General features: G+C 43.9%; 1 protein-coding gene across 2 annotated transcripts in view; it reads right to left on the bottom strand.

Moving 5' to 3' along the window:
* The window catches only part of NOCT (nocturnin), a 34,457-nt gene that overhangs the window by 7,549 nt on the left and 6,180 nt on the right, over positions 1 to 20,728 (bottom strand). For both annotated transcript variants that reach the window (XM_007999809.3, XM_007999810.3), the window contains one exon: positions 243 to 512. In XM_007999809.3, the coding sequence (XP_007998000.3) occupies positions 243 to 512 (270 nt within the window). The remainder of the gene's footprint in view (positions 1 to 242; positions 513 to 20,728) is intronic.

Genomic DNA, 20,728 nt, shown 5'->3' with positions numbered 1-20,728 from the left:
TGCAGCTTGGGCAACAAGAGTCAAACTCCATCTCAAAAAACAACAACAAAAAACCCAGATGACTCCCTGTCTTAACCTCTTCTAGGAGCTCTCCATGCTGTTCTAGTCACCCTATCCTTCTACACCTCCATCTGCCCATACTTCTTCCTTCCATATAAAACATCAGTGACCTGAGGATGTGCAGAAGCAGAAAGGCAGTCACAGCAAACTTGACTGCACAGGCACAAAAGCATCAGGCATACCTTGGGCGAGGATGTTCCACTGCATAACCCTTATAGGCGGGTGGGTACTTGGGCAGTCTGTCCTCAGATCCACAAAATCCCTCTGGAACCGGGGAGGTCGGGTGTGCAGGACGGCCCTGCATTCCTCAAGAAGCTCTTTAGGATCGATGGGCTCCAGATGTTCTGGGTCAGGTGACACCAAATACTCTGGGTGCTGGGAGGTAGCGCTGCTGTTCAGTGTCTTGGCAAGAGCACTATAGAGTCTGCTTGTACCGGTTCCCATGGAACACGCTACGGAAAAGGAAATCACAATTACACATTCAGCTCCCTTTCCTGACTTCTCGCCCAGCACAACTGTAAGATAAACATTTACTGTCCACAGAAACCAGGAGCTCAATTGTTGCCATATTCATGTATAAAGTCATTTCTTTTTTTTTTTTTTGTCTTTTTGAGATGGAGTTCCGCTCTTGTTGCCCAGGCTGGAGTGCGATGACGCGATCTCGGTTCACTGCAACCTCTGCCTCCCAGGTTCAAGCAATTCTCCTGCCTTAGCCTCCCAAGTAGCTGGGATTACAGGCATGCACCTTTACCCCCTGCTAATTTTGTATTTTTAGTAGAGATGGGGTTTTTCTCCATGTTGGTCAGGCTAGTCTGGAACTCCCGACCTCAGGTGATCCGCCTGCCTTGGCCTCCCGAAGTGTTGGGATTACAGGTGTGAACCACCACGCCCGGCGTATAAAGCCATTTCTACAGAGGCAGAATAAAGGAGTTTCCAGGTTCCAGCTTTCTACTAGGACAGTTAATTTAAGTACTACCATTAAAACTAGTCTCTGATTAACAATGAAAACTCATTCTTTTAAGGAAGAAATACCTTGATCTTGATGGCCTCTTCTAACCTAGGATTTGTCTTTGTAATTTATAAACCCAGTCTTAAAAAAAGCATGGCTTAACAAAATCTACATTCCTTTTTCTATATATCTTAATAAGAACTTAAAGACTAGGCTGGGCATGGTGGTTCACACCTGTAATCCCAGTTCTTTGGGAGGCTGAGGTAGGTGGATCACTTGAGATCAGGAGTTCGAGACCAGCCTGGCCAACATGGCGAAACCCCGTCTCTACCAAAAATATAAAAAATTAGTCGGGTGTGGTGTTGTGTGCCTGTAATCCCAGCTACTCAGAAGGCTGAGGCAGGAGACTCGCTTGAACCAGGGCATGGTGGTTGCAGTGAGCCGAGATCACTCTACTGTGCTCCAGCCTGGGTGACATAGCAAGACTAAAAAAAAAAAAAAAAAAAAAAAGACTAGTTTGTGGCCAGGCGTGGTGGCTCACGCCTGTAATCCCAGTACTTTGGGAGGCCAAGGCGGGCGGATCATGAGGTCAGGAGATTGAGACCATCCTGGCTAACACGGTGAAACCCCGTGTTACTAAAAATACTCTACTAAAAATACAAAAAATTAGCCAGGCTTGGTGGCAGGTGCCTGTAGTCCCAGCTACTCAGGAGGCTGAGGCAGGAGAATGGTGTGAACCTGGGAGGCAGAGCTTGCAGTGAGCTGAGATCCCGCCACTGCACACTCCAGCCTGGGCGACAGAGTGAGACTCCGTCTCAAAAAAAAAAAAAAAAAAAGACTAGTTTGTAAGAAGTGAAATGTTAGAAAGCCATGTTAATGTTAATCCTGGGTGAGAAATTAGGTAATAGCAGGCTGCTTGCTACCCTGGTCATTTCATCTATACAGATCCCTCTGTTGGGGAAAGTAATGGCTGGATTCTTTCCCATTTCTCTTAGATGTTAAGTGTAAATCAAGGCTTGGGCTTTCTGTAGAACTCTGAACTTCATTGAGTGGTACAGTCTATAATCTAGTATCAATTGCTGGATTTCTTAAAATCCAGAAAAGGGGCTGAGGCCAGAAGGGGTTAGGAGTAAGCTGAGTTTGGTCAGCTAACTTCCATCCAGGGCACTACCTTCTCATGAGTTCCCCACATTTCCTGGGATCCTAGAAAGACAAAGAGCAAGGAAAAATGCAGGAAGCACCAGTTACTTTGTCTTCCCAAGTAATTTTTAGTGTTTTGCTTTTTATAATTCATTAAAGAGAATAGAGCATAATCTTCAACTAATTAGCATTATGTGGCAGTTCACTTGAAAGCAGTTGATTGCTTTTAGAGGTCAACTATGTTTTATTTTCATTATAGTATAAATCAGGGGCACGTTTTACTGGGAGTAACGTCCAAAATTCTGTGTATGATAAAGGCAATCTGGATTTCCCTCTCCTGAAAGATACAAAGTTTTCTTTATAAAATATAAACATTTTATAAATGTAAATATTATATAAAGTTTTCGTTATAAAATTTGGCAGGCTCATTAACCACATCTCAAACTAGCAGTCAATCAAATTAACTGTGGCAGGTTACAAAGGAAATTCAAATATTTACCACCAAATGTCCTTGAACATTAAGGTCAATGAGGATGCAAGCATGCTTTTCTTGTTCCTTCCTGTCTACTCAAAGTAGTTTTTCCCGCCAGTAAGAAAGCTAGACTACAGCAAATAAACACATACTAATTTTCCCAACAAACACGGCAGGTGTGTGTGCATCCGCAAGCAAGCATGCGCTCCCACAAACACACACACGCAACTGTTTCCAAACTGTTTGATTTCAATAATTTCATTTTAATTGATCTCCGCCTGAGTACATGGGTCCAAAGGAAGAAACTGTCTTCACGGCTGGCAGTACAAGTTTTGAAAGTCTTTCTTCTTGTACTTTTTTTTTTTTTTTAACTTCCTGTAGGTTTTTTGGGGAAAACAAACAAAAAACAGCCAAACATCCAAGTGTGGTCTCCTGATTAGCAATATCGGCATCACTTGAGATTGTGATCCCCAAACTGTGAGCTAACATGTCCCAGGGAACCACAGCAAACTCACAGGGACACCATGGTATATTTTATTTTTAAATGTGAAATAAACAGTGACGTTTGACACCTATCAGGCTCCGGGCAGACTACTAGCTTGATGTAGAACTCAGTTTCAATAGGACTGCCCTACAGTCCTTTGCCTTTATCTTTGCCAAGCTGAGTTTTAGGGTGGTTATATGAAAAAACTACCATTTACAAAAGTGAGTGTGGAGAAAGAAGGATGATAGTGTCCAATGGGAGTCAAACATTTGAGGAGTATGTGAAATCAGAAAAGCAATCCTGAACCACACTCCTAAAAATTTAGAAAAACCAATTTCACATGAAGAGAATAAAGAATAGAACAGTATCAGACAGTGAAAGCATGCCAGAAACATGTGCCCAGGAAGCAAATCAAACTGCATCCTATTGCAGAGTGAGCTAAGTCTTTAAGAAAATGATACAAGGCCGGGCGTGGTGGCTCAGGCCTGTAATCCCAGCACTTTGGGAGGCCAAGGCAGGCGGATCATGAGATCAGGAGATCAAGACCATCCTGGCTAAGTCGGTGAAACCCCATCTCTACTAAAAAAATAAAAAAAAAAAATTAGCCAGGCATGATGGCATGCACTTGTAATCCCAGCTACTCTGGAGGCTGAGGCAGGAGAATGGCGAGAACCCGGGAGGTGGAGCTTGCAGTGAGCTGAGTTCATGCCACTGCACTCCAGCCTGGGCGACAGAGCGAGACTCTGTCTCAAAGAAAAAAAAGAAAAGAAAATGATACAAGAGGCCGGGCGTGGTGGCTCATGCCTGTAATCCCAGCACTTTTTGGAAGGCCGAAGCGGGCGGATCACCTGAGGTCAGGAGTTAGAGATCAGCCTGGCCAACACAGCAAAACCCTGTCTCTACTAAAAAGGCAAAAATCAGCCAGACATGGTGTTGGGCGCCTGTAATCCCAGCTACTCGGGAGGCTGAGGCAGGAGAATCGCTTGAACCCGGGAGGAGGAGGTTGCAGTGAGCCGAGATGGCGCCATTCCACTCCAGCCTGGGCAACAGAGCAAGGCTCCGTCAAAAAAAAAAAAAAAAAAAAGAAGACATGAAAGAATAACCTAAATCAGAATTAGAAAACTCAGAAATGAGACACCAAAAATAATTAACAATAAAAATTAAAAAGAAATGAGAAAAAGATCAGAGTCAAACTAAGGGTTGCATTTGTTTTAAATAAAAGGGAGAAAGTGACAAATACTAAAAATGAGCAAAGACCCAAAATATGAGTAATAGCAGTTCTTACAGATGAAGACCAACAAAAGGGAGCAAAATAAACCAAGAAAACTTTTAAAAACAATACTTAAAAAGTAGATATTGAAAAAAAAAACATTGCAAACCTGAGAGTATCAACCCAAAATGACCAACACCAAGTGGACTATTGAAAAAAAATCAGATTATCATCAGACTTCAACTGCAATGTTTTATGTGAGAAGAAAATGAAGTAATATATTTAACATACATAAAGTGTAAGCCAAGGATTTTATATCCAGCAAAACTAGAATATTGTCTCCAAGAGCCCCTTATGAGGAATCTACAAGTGCAAGTATTGGTGCTTTTGTACAGTCCTCAAGCTAAGAATGGCTTTTTTTTTTTTTTTAAATGGAGTCTTACTATGTTGCCCAGGCTGGTCTCAAACTCCTGAGCTCAAGTCATCCTCCCATCTCAGCCCCACAAAGTGCTGGGATTACAGGCATAAGCCACCACACCCGACAAGCGAAGAATGACTTTTACATTTAAAAAATGTGTTAAGTACACACACACTCACGCATACATTAACTGGACCATTTTTGGCCCACAGAGCCTAAATATTTACTCTGCAGCCTTCTTCAAAAGAAATTTGCCATACCTAGAACTAGAGAACAAGCTTCAGACCAAAATGACCAGAAACACTGGTGTAAGAACTGGTGCAGAGCACTAAACATAGAGCTACTTAGCAAATCAATCCTAAAGGAGACTGTCAGGGAGAATTCAGTATATAACGGCTACATGGCCCAACAATGAACACGAAGATTTAATACCCCCAAAAAGGAGGTGGCAGGATGAGAAAAGCATCTTCAATTTAAAAATGTTAAACTTTTCCATAAGTTTAATTGTAGCGATAATTAGCAATTATGACTAAGTGATCATAATTAGTAGTGGTGATATTGGCACTGCCATTCTGAGACTGCTGTGTATATATGAGATGAATCAAATGGGATAGTCTATCATTCCCTGTTGTCTCTTGGGGGATCTAGTTTTTGAAATGCATTTAATAGGCTGTTAGATACAATTCTCAAGGAAAACATTCTTGTTAAAGCCAGCTCATTTTGAACCAATAGCAGATTATCAAATCTGGTCATCTACCTTATTTGGCCTCAGAGCCTCTTGGTGGTTTTCAACAGAAGACCAAGCTTTTGAGATGCAGGATATACTGCAGCATGGCCAAATTCTAAGGCCTCAAAAGAGCAATTCTAGTCCCAGTTCTATGACCCTTTAGTTGTGCCACAACTCTCTAGACCTGCTTATCTAACTTTTTAAAATTTATTTTATTTATTTATTTGTTTGAGATGGAGTCTCTCTCCGCCACTAGGCTGGAGTGCAGTGGTGTGATCTCGGCTCATTGCAACCTCCAGCTCCCAGGCTCAAGTGATTCACCTGCCTCAGCCTCCCGAGTAGTTGGGACTACAGGCGTGTTCCACCACACCCCACTAATTTTTGTATTTTTAGTAGAGACAGAGTTTCACCATGTTGGCCAGGCTGGTCACAAACTTCTGACCTCAAGTGATCCACCCACCTTGGCCTCCCAAAGTGCTGAGATTACAGGCGTGAGCCACCGCACCCAGCCTTTTTTTTTTTTCTTTTTTTTAATTTTCCCAAAGGGCCTGTTTTTTTTAAGGGCCTTACTCTGTTACCCAGGCTGGAATGCAGTGCTATGATCATAGCCCACTGCAACCTCAACTCCTGGGCTCAAGCCATCCTCCCACCTTAGCCTCCCGAGTAGCTGAGACTGCAGGTGCACACCACCACACCCAGCCAAGATCTGCTTACTTCTCTTTAAAATGAGGGCTTACGTGATCTTAATTTTCCAAGATCAGGTGGAAAAGGCATCTGGGTTAGAACAGGGGAAACTCTTCAAACCTATGTTCCTAATCCCTACTGTTGAGGATATGAGACACATATCTTTCTATTAATAAAAGTTGGGCCAGGCAGGGTGGCTCACACCTGTAATCCTAGCACTCTCGGAGGCTGAGGCGGGAGGTTCCCTGGAGTCCAGGAGTTCGAGACCAGCTTGGACAACACAGTGAGACCTTGTCTCTACAAAAATAAAAAAATAATTATTATTATTAAAAAAGATGTTTCATTCAGAATTTCTATTCTCGTATTTCAAAAACAATGAATAATTATTGTCAGGTGTGATAACACTACTCATATATGGAATAATACACTGCAATTTGCCTTTCAAGTTTTATTGGCATAGCCCTTTTGCCCTTGTTTCGCAGTAGATTAATTCATCTGAGAAAGATATTATTAGGCTACATTTTGAATAAGAGACTAGGTAGAGAGGAATCATTAGGAAGTGTTTACTACAGTCTTGTCTCTGCCCCCTTAGACCTTACAGGAAACCCGAAGATATTCCCAAAGGTGGACTGATGCAACACTGCCTGCCAGAGTGTTTAACCACAACATGACACGGGACAAGCCCTCTAATACTAAAGGACCTGGGAAACATTAGTCTGTTGCATAATGATCATGAAGTTAGGACAGAGAGATACAGATGGTCCTGAAAGACATTTCCACTCATCCATCCTTGTTCTAGACAGCTTACTGAGGGACTCCCTTGTGTCAGGCTGTTCTGTGCTCCCTGTAATTTGAGTTATGCCAATAAAATATGTGCTGATATTTTCCCTCAAAAAATTAGCAAGTATTTGGGGAAAGATTAATACTCATGAATTCATGACAGAAAAAGTGGGTGCTAACTATGCAGAATCACTAGGGTATAATAAGAGTTAAAACAATCAGGATGGATAAGACTAACCAGAAAAAGGACTTCGAAAAAATAGGATTTAGATATGAAACTCTAATTTGTGATAAGTATACCACTTGGCCCACCGTGGGTGGCCACTCTCATCTTCTGCCCCACTCAAACCACAGACACAAATGGCTGTTCATTCATTTTTTTGTCAAATCTTTGAGTTGGAACCAGGCACAGTGGCTCACACTTATAATTCCAGCTACTCAGGAGGCTGAGGCAGGAGGCTCACTTGAGGCCAGGAGTTGGAGGCCAGCCTGGGCAACATAGCAAGACTCTGTCTCTCTAGAGAAAAAAAATTAAATATCTCTCTAGAAAAAAAAAAAAGTTTGAGTGCCTATTGTGTACCAGACACTACCCTGGAGAGATATCACTGAGCAAAACAGATGAGTATCTCTGCCCTCATGGAGCTTCTGTTCTTTGTAGTGGGGAGAGACAAACAAGACCCTGTATACAAACATATATATATATCTGTGTGTAGTCTGTCATATAACGAAAAGTGCTTTGGAGAAAAATAAAGGGAAAAGGTGGAATAGGGAATGCTTGTGGGCAGGGAGCTGTTATTGGATATGTGACGCTTACGGAGGCCTTGCCAAAAGATGGAATTTGAGCAGACACTGGGAAGGGGTAAGGAAACAGCCTCACTGGAGACCTGATAGAACATTCCAAGCAGAGTGGAACAGCAAGTGCAAAATCCCTGAGGAACATGTGTAGCGCTTGATAAACAGAGGGGACTACGGTGGCATGAACAGTCTGAATAAAAGGAGAGGAAGTCAGAGAAAAAGCAGTGAGAGGGAGCAGATCGGGTAGGGCCTTGCTGGTCTATCTAAAGACTTTGGCCTTTAACAGAGATGGAAGCAGCTGGAGAATTCTACTCAAGAGGAGAATCTGATTGACATTTTTAAAATATCACGGGTTGATATATTTAAAATACACTACACTACAGGAACATAGGGCAGACAGGAGGAAACTCATTTGAGGAAACGTACAATAATCTAGGCAAGAGATAGCAGGGGTGAACTGGGGGGCAGCAGTGAAAGTGGCTGGATTCTCAATAAATCTAAAGTTGGATCCAACAAGTTTTGATAACTTGGATGTGATTTGTGACAGAGCAGTCAAAAAGGAGCCTGAAAGCTGGGTGTGGTAGCTCATGCCTGTAATCAAAACACTGCCTTGGGAGGCCAAGGCAGGAGGATCGCTTAGGGTCAGGAGTTCGAGACCAGACTGGGCAACATCGGCAGCCACCGTCTCTACAACAAAACAAAACAGAACAAAAACAAATTAACCAGGTGTAGTGGTGTGCATCGGTAGTCCCAGCTATTCGGGAGGCTGAACTGGGTTGCTTGAGCCCAGGAGATCGAGGCTGCAATGAGCTGTGATCATGCCACAGCACTCCAACCTGGGTGACAGAGCGAGACCCTATGTATCTCTTAAAAAAAACAAAAAAGTGTCTACAGTTTCCAGCTGAGCGACCAGAAGGATAGAGTTGCCAACTACAGTGGTTAGGAAGACTTGATAGGGTTTACAGAAAATAGGAGTCCAACAATTAGATGACTGGCATTCAGGAGAGAGTTACAAACTGGAAACAAACATTGAGAGATATTAATGTACAGAAAAGACTGAATTGAGTTAGAAAGGAGATCAAAGGATTGAGATCTGGGAAATCTGCAAAAGCAACATGAAATGGCATGGCCAGAGAAGTAGGAGAACGTGAGCTGGGCAAAGTGGCTCACGCCTGTAATCCCAGCACTCTGGGAGGCTGAGGTGGGCAGATCACTTGAGCCGAGGAGTTTGAGACCAGCCTAGGCAACATGATGAACATGTTTTTTGTGTCTCTACAAAAAACACAAAAATTAGCTGGGTGTGGTGGCATGTGCCTGTAGTCCCAGCTTCTTGAGGGGCTGAGGAGGGAGGATCACTTGAGCCCAGGTGTTTGAAGCTGCAGTGAACTGTGAACACGCCACTGCACTCCAGCCTGGGTGACACAGCAAGACCCTGTCACAACAACAACAACAACACAGCAAACAAACCAGGGCTAGGGAATTAATAACAAAGTAAATACTAGATAGACTTTACAAATTATTTTTATACTTATGGCACAGTGCCAAGGCTTACTAAGAACTACCTAGGGACTATAATGTAGTAAGTCTACGTATTTAAATTTGTAAACTAAAGAAGACTGAAGATTGAGGGGCACCTTTCTCTTCTCCTCATTTTATTATGGTTTGAATGCATGTCCCCCAAAGGTCATGTATTAGAAACTTGATCCCCAAAGCAGCAGTGTTGGGAGCTGGGCAATGGGAGGTGTCTGGTCATGAGGGCATGGCTCTCATCAATGGCTTAATACCAATATGGTGGTGGGGGAGACACAGTGCTGTTGCAGGGGTGGGGGGTTTCTTATAAAAGGGCGAGTTCAGCCCTCTCTTGCCCTTCTACCTTCGGCCATGGCATGACACAGCAACAAGGCCCTTACCAGATGCCAGCCCTTTGACTGAACTTCCCAGCCTCCTGAACTTTAACTATATTTTCAGTTCTCATCACAATCCTAGGAAGCAGATACTCTTATTATGCCAATTTCAAATGAGGGAATAGTCTGTAATCCTAGCACTTTGGGAGGCTGAAGTGGGTGGATCATTTAAATCCAGGAGTTTGAGGGTAGCCTGGGCAACATAGAGAGATCCTTTTCTAGACGTAATTAAAAAAAGAAAAAATTAGCTGGGCATGGTGGCATGTGCCTGTGGCTAGGGCAGGAGGATCACCTGAGCCCGGGAGGTGGAGGTTGCAGTGAACCATGGTTGCACCACTGCACTCCAGCTCTCAAAAAAACAAATAAACAAAAAACAAAATGAGAGAATAACTGAGTAACAAGTCTCATTGTTTCTCACCTACTTTAAAAAACAACTTAACATTCCCCTTGTTTTTTTTGGAGACAGGGTCTCACTCCATTGCCCAGGCTGGAGCTGCAGCACAGTGGTGCCATCACAGCTCTCTGCATCCTCTAACTTCTGGGCTCAGGCAATCCTCCTGCCTCAGCCTAAGCAGCTGGGATTAGAAGTATATGCCACCAACCCCGGCTAATTTAAATTTTTTTTTTTGTAGAGACAGGGGTATCACTTTGTTTCCAGGCTGGTCTTGAACTCTTGGCTTTAAGCAATCCTCTCAGCTCAGCCTCTCAAAGTGTTGGGATTACAGGCATTAGCCACCATACCCGGCCTAACATTCAACGTTTTTGAGATGGAGTCTCACTCTGTCGCCCAGGCTGGAGTGCAATGGCGCAGTCTCAGCTCACTGCAACCTCTGCCCCTCACCCAGTTCAAGCGATTCTCCTGCCTCAGTCTCCTGAGTAGCTGGGATTACAGTGGCATGCCACCACACCTGGCTAATTTTTATATATTTAGTAGAGATGGGGTTTTACCATGTTGGCTAAGCTGGTCTTGAACTCCTGACCTCAAGTGATCCACTCACCTTGGCCTCCCAAAGTGCTGGGATTACAGGTGTGAGCCACCACACCTGGCCACATTCACTGTTTTTTTGTTTTGGAGATGGAGTCTCGCTCTGTTGCCCTGGCTGGAGTGCAGTGGCACGATCTTGACTCACTGCAACCTCCGCCTCCCAGGTTCAAGCAATTCTCCAACCTCAGCCTCCCAAGTAGCTGGGACTACAGGTGCACGCCACCACACTCAGCTAATTCACATTCACTTTTTAATTTTTGAGTATCAACCATTAAAAAAAAAAAATTCCTTTCATACATAAATACATGTTGATTTCCAGGATTTCAAACCATCTACTTAAGTTTTATGCCTTAATAGGAGTTGCTATTCAGGACTTTAAAAAAATTTTCAAACATTCATAATAGCTCAATATTCAAAGCTTATTTCCTAAGGTTAGACAGCACAAATAATTCACCCACGTGGCAATTAAGACACTGAAAAGTACCAAATCTTGACAAAACCTCTGCTGAACTCTATTTGGCACTCAAATTGGCTTCGGGTCTAATTTTATGTGTTTGGAAATTTTGGATTTGATTCCACACATATTTGGCTTCTGCTCACAATTCACTTTTCACAGACACAGTAATTCTCCTTTCATTTTTTTATTAAAAAAGAATTTTAAAAAATAGGGATGAGATCTCACTAAGTTGCCCAGGCTGGCTTCAAACTCCTGGCCTTCAGTGATCTTTCCACCTCACCCTCCCAAGGTGTTCGGATTGGGCGTGAGCCACTGCAATGGGCCAGCCATCATTCTCAATGCAACACACAAATTACAGAATTCATACAGTTAACAGGAACATCAAAATAGCTTTATCTCTTCTGCCTAGTGTCCATTTAGCAACATCACCCCATCCCTTGCCACCGACTAATTCTTTAAGCATTTTTACATACATTTAGAACTGGATGCCTGAATTCCTTGTACCACTATTATTAAGACCTCACTGCTATTTTACTGTATAAGAATATCTCTTCTTACCTTTATAAACAGCCTTTAAAGAACTGACAGAGAATTCAGATTATTTAGATTTCTGAAATACAGTAGTAGTATGTGAACTCCCATTTCGTAATAACTTTACTTTCCTAAAAAACACAAGTGGGAGGCTGGGCGCGGTCGCTCACACCTGTAATCCCAGCACTTTGGGAGGCCAAGGTGGGTGGATCACCTGAAGTCAGGAGTTCGAGACCAGCCTGACCAACATGGTGAAACCCCCATCTCTACTAAAAATACAAAAATTAGCCAGGCATGATGGCAGGTGCCTGTACTCCTAGCTACTTGGGAGGCTGAGGCAGAAGAATCGCTTGAATCTGGAAGGCGGAGGTTGCAGTGAGCCGAGATCGCACCACTGCAGTCCAGCCTGGGCGACAAGAGCGAGACTTCCTCTAAAAAAAAGAAAAGAAAAGAAAAAAAAAAACCCACAAGTGGGCTAATCACAAATATATTTGAATATATGTACACTCTTAATACTACCAGTTACTACACACTTCTAAAACAATCAGGCAGATCACAATTCAAGTTCCTAAGAGTGCTGACCACAAGGAAAACGGTCGGCCTGCAATTAAACAGCTTCACATTAATAATTAGAATGCTGGATGACGACCCCAACAGTCGAGGCCCAAACTGACTGGGCCCACCGTTCCAAGCACTCCTAACAGCACTCAGCAATCACTCAGGGCCGACCGCTCCCCACAGCTCCACACAGGGTTCCTTCCTCGGGCTGCCCAGCAACTGCCTGTTCTAGGCTTTGCCCAAACCATTCAGCATCGAATTACTTCTCTCACAGTTTACGTTTAGTATCTTGAAACGGTGGCCTGGCAAAAACGCTGATTAAAAACCAAGCAAAAGCCAGGATTATCTTGAGTACGCACCTGGGAAGCTATGGAAGCTGATCAACCTCCGCCCGAGGAAACCTTGAAGCACACACAACACAAAAACTGTAAGCCATCAACGGCACAGGAAAGCATCCCTGAAACAGCAATCCAATGCTGCCATCTACTGGCCACGCGTGTTGAACACAAAACTAAGCTAATTTAGCAGCTGATTTTCATTAGCCTTCTTAGAGTAGGTTCCAGAATACCTGGCTATCTTCAATACAAACGACAATTCACACAAGATAACCACCAACTTTAAAGCAGCCTGGATGTTGGATATACAATATATTTATTTAATATATATGGAAGGAATCAACAAAGATTCACAGCAAACAGGCCTAACTCTATGGATCAACCAATGGCTCTCCTTTTCTTATACCTGGCCCATTTTTCCTACTTAGGGTACCCTTGGGTATTTGAACTACAACCTCTGTCCTTTACTCATGAGACTTTAAGCCTCCCAAGGGCAGGGGCTGTTTCCCTTATTTACCATTTCCCCCAGGATCCAGTCCAGTGATTTAAACAATTAATAAAAGATGGCAAGTGACAGCAAAGTACCAAGAAATTCTGTCAAACACTGATGGAGGACCAGCTTTTACTGGTGGAGCATTTTATGGTATACCAAGCATTTTTTATTGCTGTAACCAGTTACCTGCTCAAGAACCCATTGGTCATTATTTACACCACTTTATAGATAAGAACACTAAGGTTCAGAAGTGTAAATGAGGTCCTAAGTTACCATTAAATGTAACTCTAGGCCAGGCGTGGTGGCTCACGCCTGTAATCTCAGCACTGTGGAAGGGCAAAGCAGGTGGATCACCTGAGGTCAGGAGACCAGCCTGGCCAACATGGCCAACAACACCGTCTCTACTAAAAATACAAAAAAATTAGCTGGGCTTGGTGGCAGGTGCCTGTAATCCCAGCTACTCAGGAGGCTGAGGTTCATAAGAATCGCTTGAACCTGGGAGGCAGAGGTTGCAGTGAGCAAAGATTGCACCACTGCACTCCAGCCTGGACGACAGAAGCAAGACTGTTTCAAAAAAAAAAAAAAAAGTAACTACCTTTCTAAATTTTTGTGAAACTTTGGTGTGCACCCATCAGCAAGAAAAGCAAAACTCAAACAGTGTGGCATGTCCCCTGAAGGTCCACCTGGCAAATGAATGCAGTTACCTTCAAATTTTACATGATGTGGGCTTTTATGACATGAATTTCCAGATCCTAGAGACTGGATTTTAAGTGCCAATTTAGGCAGAAGGATCGCTTGAGCCCAAGAACTTGAGACCAGCCTGGGCAATGTAGTGAGACCCCATTGCTATTAAATTTAAAATAAAAATAAACTAAGTGCCAAGGTAAGAAGATATTACTGTGTGGTAGAAATCAAATATTTTAGTTAGTGATCGACCAGGCTCCCAGTCTGTTACTGAGTGCCACTGACTAAATGTGACAGGCCTGCCTGAGTACTGAGCCTTATAGCTGAAGCCTCAGCTCTCCCCAGGAAGTTCGGCCTGTGGTTCAGCAGAGGCAAGAAAGTCTTAAAGCAAGGACTCAAGTTAGGCTGTCTGAATTCAAATCGTGGATCCACTTTTTACTAATAGGATCCTGGATAACTTATTTACCTCTCTGCTTCTTCATTATCTTCTTCATATGGATAAGTGTAACCTACTTTATTTGGTTAGTGTAAGGATTGAGTTAAACTAGAGGTACTTGGCACATCCTAAGTGATTAGCTAAATGTTAGCTATTCTGTTTCATTCTGGAAAACTCACTTTTTTCCTAGGCATAAAGAGAAGGCTATTATTCAGCTGGGCGTGGTGGCTCATGCCTGTAATCCTGGCACTTTGGGAGGCCAAGGTGGGTGGATCACTTGAGGTCAGGAGTTTGAGACCAGACTGACCAACATGGTGAAACTCCGTCTCTATCAAAAATACAAAAATTAGCTGGGCGTGGTGGTGGGTGCCTGTAATCTCAGCTACTCGGGAGGCTGAGACAGGAGAATTGCTTGAACCCGGGAGGAGGTTGCAGTGAGCCAAGATCGCACCACTGCACTCCAGCCTGGGCGACAGAGCAAAACTCTGTCTCAAAAAAAAAAAAAAAAAGAGAGACTATTATTAACATTGGAGATAATGTGCCAGACTGCTTCCAACTATTTTCATTATTCTGTCTCAAATCTGGTGAAGTGGGTATCACTTTCCAGGCATGGATCAGGTAACTGCACAGCTTTCTCTAGATTGCACAACTAGTAAGGGGGCTGGCCCTGGAGAAAGTTACCTGCACCTTGGACTGCTGCTCGTCAGCATCTCCAGCCATGCTGATACTGCGGTCAGGGTAACTGCGATGCAGCTGTCCTGCCTGGCCCCGGACAGACACAGCAGCCCATTCTTCACACCAGGAAGACACAGAGGTCAAGTTCCACCTCCTCCATCTGTCGACGTCAGAGTCATCACAGCACACATACTGGCACAGCACAGAGTGTACAAAGCAGTGTCACGACCCGCGTGGCATTACCAGAGATATCAAGTGAAGGTCAGAACTCTCAACCTAACGTGTCTAAAAATACAAGCACCTAGACTGAGCGTGACAATTCAAACAACCTCTCTTTGCCAGGAGGCAGTCACAGACCAGACAAGAAAGCTGAAGCGTCATCCAGACAAGACTGAGCCATACCTTCAGCCATGACAGACTCATATGGAAAAGCTCTCTAAGGAGAAGGAAATCCCCCCATGATAAATGCTTAGTTTAACATGTTCGATTGGTGCTCAATTGTCTATTGGCTGACAAATCATTTCCATGAGCTGGGCTTTTCTAGCACATTCCTCTGAAATACAAACGTGAAAAGGCAAAACCTAAAAATCTGGTGATCCCCCATCACTAACATTTCTGGGACACTTGGAAAAATGACGTGTTTTTACAGTTGTGAGTGGAAATATGAAACTATGAGGAGCCTTCTGCTGACTGTACAGAGCCCTCTCTAGATCAGGATCTATCGACTGTGACCCCTGAGCTAACTCTGGCAGCGTCCTGTCTTTGTGCTGCCTGCAAGCTAGGAAAGGCTTTTGTACTTTTCAATGGTTGGGGGGGGGGGAACCTTAAGAACAGTAATATTTCGTGACATGTGAAAATGATATGAAATTCAAATTTTAGTATCATAAAGTTTACATATTGTATTGTCTGCAGCTGCTTTCACACTATAACCGAGAGCTTAGTAGCTGCGACAGATATATGGCCCAGAAAGTCTAAAATATTTACTAGCTGGCTCTTTATGGAAAAAGGTTGCCAACCTCTGCTCTACATTATATTAAAATGAGCCTTTAGCCAGGCATGGTGGCATGCGCCTGTGGTCCCAGCTACTTGGGAGGCTGAGGCGGGAGGACTGCGTGAGCCCAGGAGGTTGAGCCTGCAGTGAGCTGTCTCTGCGCCACCGCACTCCAGTCTGGGTGACAGAGGAGGACCCTGTCTCATTAAAAAAAAAAAAAAGGTCAGGCGTGGTGGCTCCCACCTGTAATTCCAACACTTTGGGAGGTTGAGGTGGGCAGATGACCTGAGGTCAGGAATTCAAGACCAGCCTGGCCAACAGGGCAAAAACCCCATCTCTACTAAAAATACAAAATTTAGTCGGGTGTGGTGGCAGGCACCTGTAATCCCAGATACTTGGGAGGCTGAGGCAGGAGAATAACTTGAACCCAGGAGGTGGAGTCTGCAGTGAGCCAAGATCATGCCACTGCACTCCAACCTGGGTGACAAGAGTGAAACTCTGTCTCAAAAAAATAAATAAATAAAATAAAAAAGTATAAAAATTTTTAAACAATGAGCCAAACATGGTGACACATGCCTATAGTCTCAGCTACTCGGGAGGCTGAGGCAGGAAGATCCCTTAAACCCAAGGGTTTGAGTTCAGCCTGGGCTACATAGAGAGACCCCATCCCTAAAAGAATTGGCCAGGCACGGTGGCCACGCCTGTAATCCCAGCACTTTGGGAGGCTGGGATGGGCGGATCACCAGAGGTCAGAAGTTCAGGACCAGCCTGACCAACATGGTGAAACCTCATCTCTACTAAAAATACAAAATCAGCTAGGCGTGGTAGCGCATGCCTGTAATCCCAGCTATTTGGGAAGCTAAGGCAGGAGAATCACTTGAACCTGGGAGGCGGAGGTTGCAGTGAGCAGAGATTGCGCCACTGTACTCTATCCAGCCTGGATGACAGAGCAAGACTCCATCAAAAAAAATAAATAAAAAATAAAATTGTATAGTCCATTTGGAAGGCAGCTATGCTCACCACTAGTCCATTTGTATATATATCATAAAACCAATAAAAGATTTTTAGTCACTTAAAAAGGAGGGGAAATAATTTTCATATACAAATTCCCAGAGCACTGCTTGAATAATTAAGGCACATATATATAAAAAAAGAATATGTTGCATATCATTGGGCAGGTTGGTTCTAGGCCAAGAGAGCAAAATACATTTACTTTCTCTCCTTCCTAAGATCTTGAAGAAATAAAGTACCTATACTTAATTTTTTTTTTTTTGTTTTTTGAGACGGAGTCTCACTCTGTTGCCCAGGCTGGAGTGCAATGGCACCATCTCGGCTCACTGAAACCTCTGCCTCCTGGGTTCAAGCAATTCTCCTCCCTCGGCCTCATGAGTAGCTGCTGGGATTACAGGCACCTGCTACCATGCCCGGCTAATTTTTAGTAGAGACAGGGTTTCACCATCCTGGCCAGGCTGGTCTAGAACTCCCAACCTCAGGTGATCTGCCCGCCTCAGCCTCCCAAAGTGCTGGGATTACAGGCGTGAGCCACTGCGCCCAGCCTATTTAAATTTTTTTAAAGAATGCATCAATAACACTGGAAAACAAGAAGGGATGCATGACATCAATGGAGCAAAAACTTGGAGGGATTCCAAGAAGACAGAAACAAGTTTGACTTAACAGAGAAACCAGAGTGAAGGAAGGGGCAGTACAAGTTACCAAAGGTAAATGTGGTTTTCCCAAGAGCACCATGAAGAAACTCCAAGCTGAATCAACAAATAGAAAGGGCAGGAGAGGCTGAGGGGGTAACTGTTAGGGCAATTCAAGAATGAAAGTGAACAGTGGCACTAGTTACACACGTCCCCTCTCTCACAGACAAAGCTGGGAAGGGTGGCTTTTGCATGCTCCATCGAACCAAAGAATACTCCAAAGCAAATGAGCGATAGCTTTAGAATGGCTTGCAAGGGTGAATGGACCTGAAAGAGAAGCAGACCAGATCAGGAGCTAACTCTGAACCTCTAGGATAGTCTTAAAAAGCGGGGGAGGGGTTGGACTGAAGAACACAGAAGGAAACCCTCCTTTCTTTGGCAAAGGCAGTAGTTGCCAGCCTGCTCCCTCTCATGCATTCAACAAGGAAGCCTGGCTGCCCACTCTCCAGATTACCTTTCCATTCAGAATACGCGAACTGGCTGGGCACGGTGGCTCACACCTGTAATTCCAGTATTTTGGGATGCTGAGATGGGCGGATAACTTCAGCTCAGCAGTTGAGACCAGCCTGGCCTACATGGGGAAAACCTGTCTTTACTAAAAATACAGTAACTGTTGTATTATTGGGCCAGGTATAGTGGTGCATGCCTGTGGTGCCAGCTACTTGGGAGGCTGGGGTGGGAGGAGTGCTTGAACGGGGTTGGTGGAGGCTGCAGTGAGCTGAGATCACGCCACAGCACTCCAGCCTGAGTGACAAAGAGAGACCCCACCTCAAAAAACAAACAAACAAACAAACAAAACAACATGCAAACTCCCCTCCTCTCCAGGAAAGAGGCCTAAAGGAGAAACAGGCACACACATCTTGATATATTTAAAGTACAAGAGACATTATAGACACAAAACAGGCTTCTATGAAAAAAAGGAGCAATTAAACAACTAGAAATGTCTAGGAATTTAAAATGACTGCAGAACAAAAATTTTCAGAAAATCTCATGAAACAGAGAAGAGATAAAAACACTAAGATATGAATGGAGGTCTGGCTTGGTGGCTCATGCTTGTAATCCAGTACTTTGGGAGGCAGAGGCAGAAGGACTGCTTGAGCCCAGGAGTTTGAGACCAGTCTGAGCTGAGACCCCTGTCTCTACAAAAAAATAAAAGTAGGTAGACGTGGTGGAGCACACCTATAGTCCCAGCTACTCCAGAGGCTGAGGTGGGAGGATCACTTGAGCCCAGGAGTTAGAGGTTACAGTGAGCTATGATCACACCAGTGCACTCCAGCCTGGGTGACAAAGTGGAGACTGTCTCTAAAATAATTAAAAAAAAAAAAAAGGATGAATAGACACGGAGGATAGATCCACATAGCCAGCAATCTAACAGGAGTTCAAGAACCTGAGAACAAGAGACAATACAGTGGACAAAATAACCCAAGAAATGATACTAACTTTTCTTGTGCTAAGGCATGCCTTTCGATTGCATGGGCGCATCAGATGCTGAGACATTTATCCTGATGGAACTTTTGAATACCAAAGATAAGGACATCTTGTAAGCCTCTACAGATAATCAGTACTCACAATGGTCTTTAAAAGTTCAGAGGCAAGGCTGAGCATGGTGGCTCACGCCTGTTAATCCCAGCACTTTGGGAGGCCGAGGTAGGCAGATCACCTGAGGTCAGGAGTTCGAGACCAGCCTGACCAACATGGCAAAACCCTAAGTCTCTACTAAAAATACAAAAAATTAGCTGGGCGTGGTGGTGGGTGCCTATAGTCCCCAGCTACTCAGGAGGCTGAGGCAGGAGAATAGCTTGAACCCAGGAGATGGAGGTTGCAGTGAACAGAGATTGCGCCATTGCACTCCAGCTTGGGCAACAGAGCAAGACTCCATCTCAAAAAATAAAATAATATTAAATTAAAATTTAAAAATCAGATAAAAAACACTGTCATAAAACTATTTCCAAACATAATTTCAGAACCACCTGAAAGAGAAACTAATTCTAGAAATAAGTCTCAGTGAGTCTATTTGACCTACAAGATTTGAAAGATAAACATTTTCCTTCAGCAGACCTTCAATGATAGTTAGCATCCATAAAAGCAAAACACACAAGAGGAAATAGAAAAGTATTATATCCCAGGTATTATTAGAATCTGCAGTGTAACTTACTTTGCACCCTGTACTAGACAAGATATTTGGAGTTACAAGCATATTTGCAGACCGGCAAACTGAGCTGTTTAGGTACTGGAACCTCAAGAGTTGGAGGAAAGATAGAAAAGGGAAAGGAAGACAGCTGGAGAGGATGCAACAAGACCAAGGAACTTCCCAGATATCCGTCCAGAACAATTCTTATTGTCACTTCGGATGCCTCAGAACCTTTTTTTTTTTTTTTTTTTTGAGATGGAGTCTCGCAGTTGCCCAGGCTGGAGTATAGTAGTGCAATCTCAGCTCGCTGCAACCTCCACTTCCCGGGTTCAAGCAATTCTCCTGCCTCAGCCTCCCGAGCAGCTGGGATTACAGGCACACACCACTAACATCCGGCTAATTTTTACATTTTTAGTAAAGACAGGGTTTTGCCATGTTGCCCAGGCTGGTCTCGAACTCCTAACCTCAAGTGATCCCCCCTCTCCTTGGCCTCCCAAAGTGCTGACATGAGCCACTGTACCCGGCCAGCATCATAACTTCTAAGCACTTATTTTCATGGACTTGCCAAGAGCTCAAGAGCAGCCTGGGCAACACAGTGAGACCCCGTCTCTACAATGAATAAAATAAAAATTTTCCTTTCTGCACAACTCTCCACAATCCAACAGTGGTCTCTAACTTTTGAAGACAGGAGAATCACATCATTGAGAAACTTAGAACAGGCTTCTAAGCATTTAGTAAAACGAGCCTCCTCAGGTGTCCCCCTGTGTTTTCAGTATATGGCTGGTGTCTACCTGGGGCTTATGTCAGAATCAGCAGATGCTCAGGCCCCACTTGGAGATATTAAAATCCAGAAGATCTGAATGGGGCCCATGCATTTTTTGTATATACTGGAAGGAGAAAAAAATGGTTATATAGGGACATTCAAATTGGATGGTACCAATTTTGTTTAGCCCTCTTTCCCCTGGGCACTGTTGCCCACATCGCTGACACGGAATTCTTGCTAAGTATTAATATATGATTCAAGTGTTGCTTTGAGGCCACATAGGGCCAGAGGACAGCTAAGGTTTTCACTTGAGGTCTCACTCCCTCCGTGGGAAGGCTGATTTTCTCCCATTCTAAGAATAAC

Source organism: Chlorocebus sabaeus, chromosome 7 (assembly GCF_047675955.1).
Source record: "Chlorocebus sabaeus isolate Y175 chromosome 7, mChlSab1.0.hap1, whole genome shotgun sequence".
In the NCBI taxonomy this organism is placed as follows: Eukaryota; Metazoa; Chordata; class Mammalia; order Primates; family Cercopithecidae; genus Chlorocebus; species Chlorocebus sabaeus.
The sequence above is the reverse complement of the archived record's forward strand: the minus strand, read 5'-3'. Positions and strand labels throughout refer to the sequence as shown.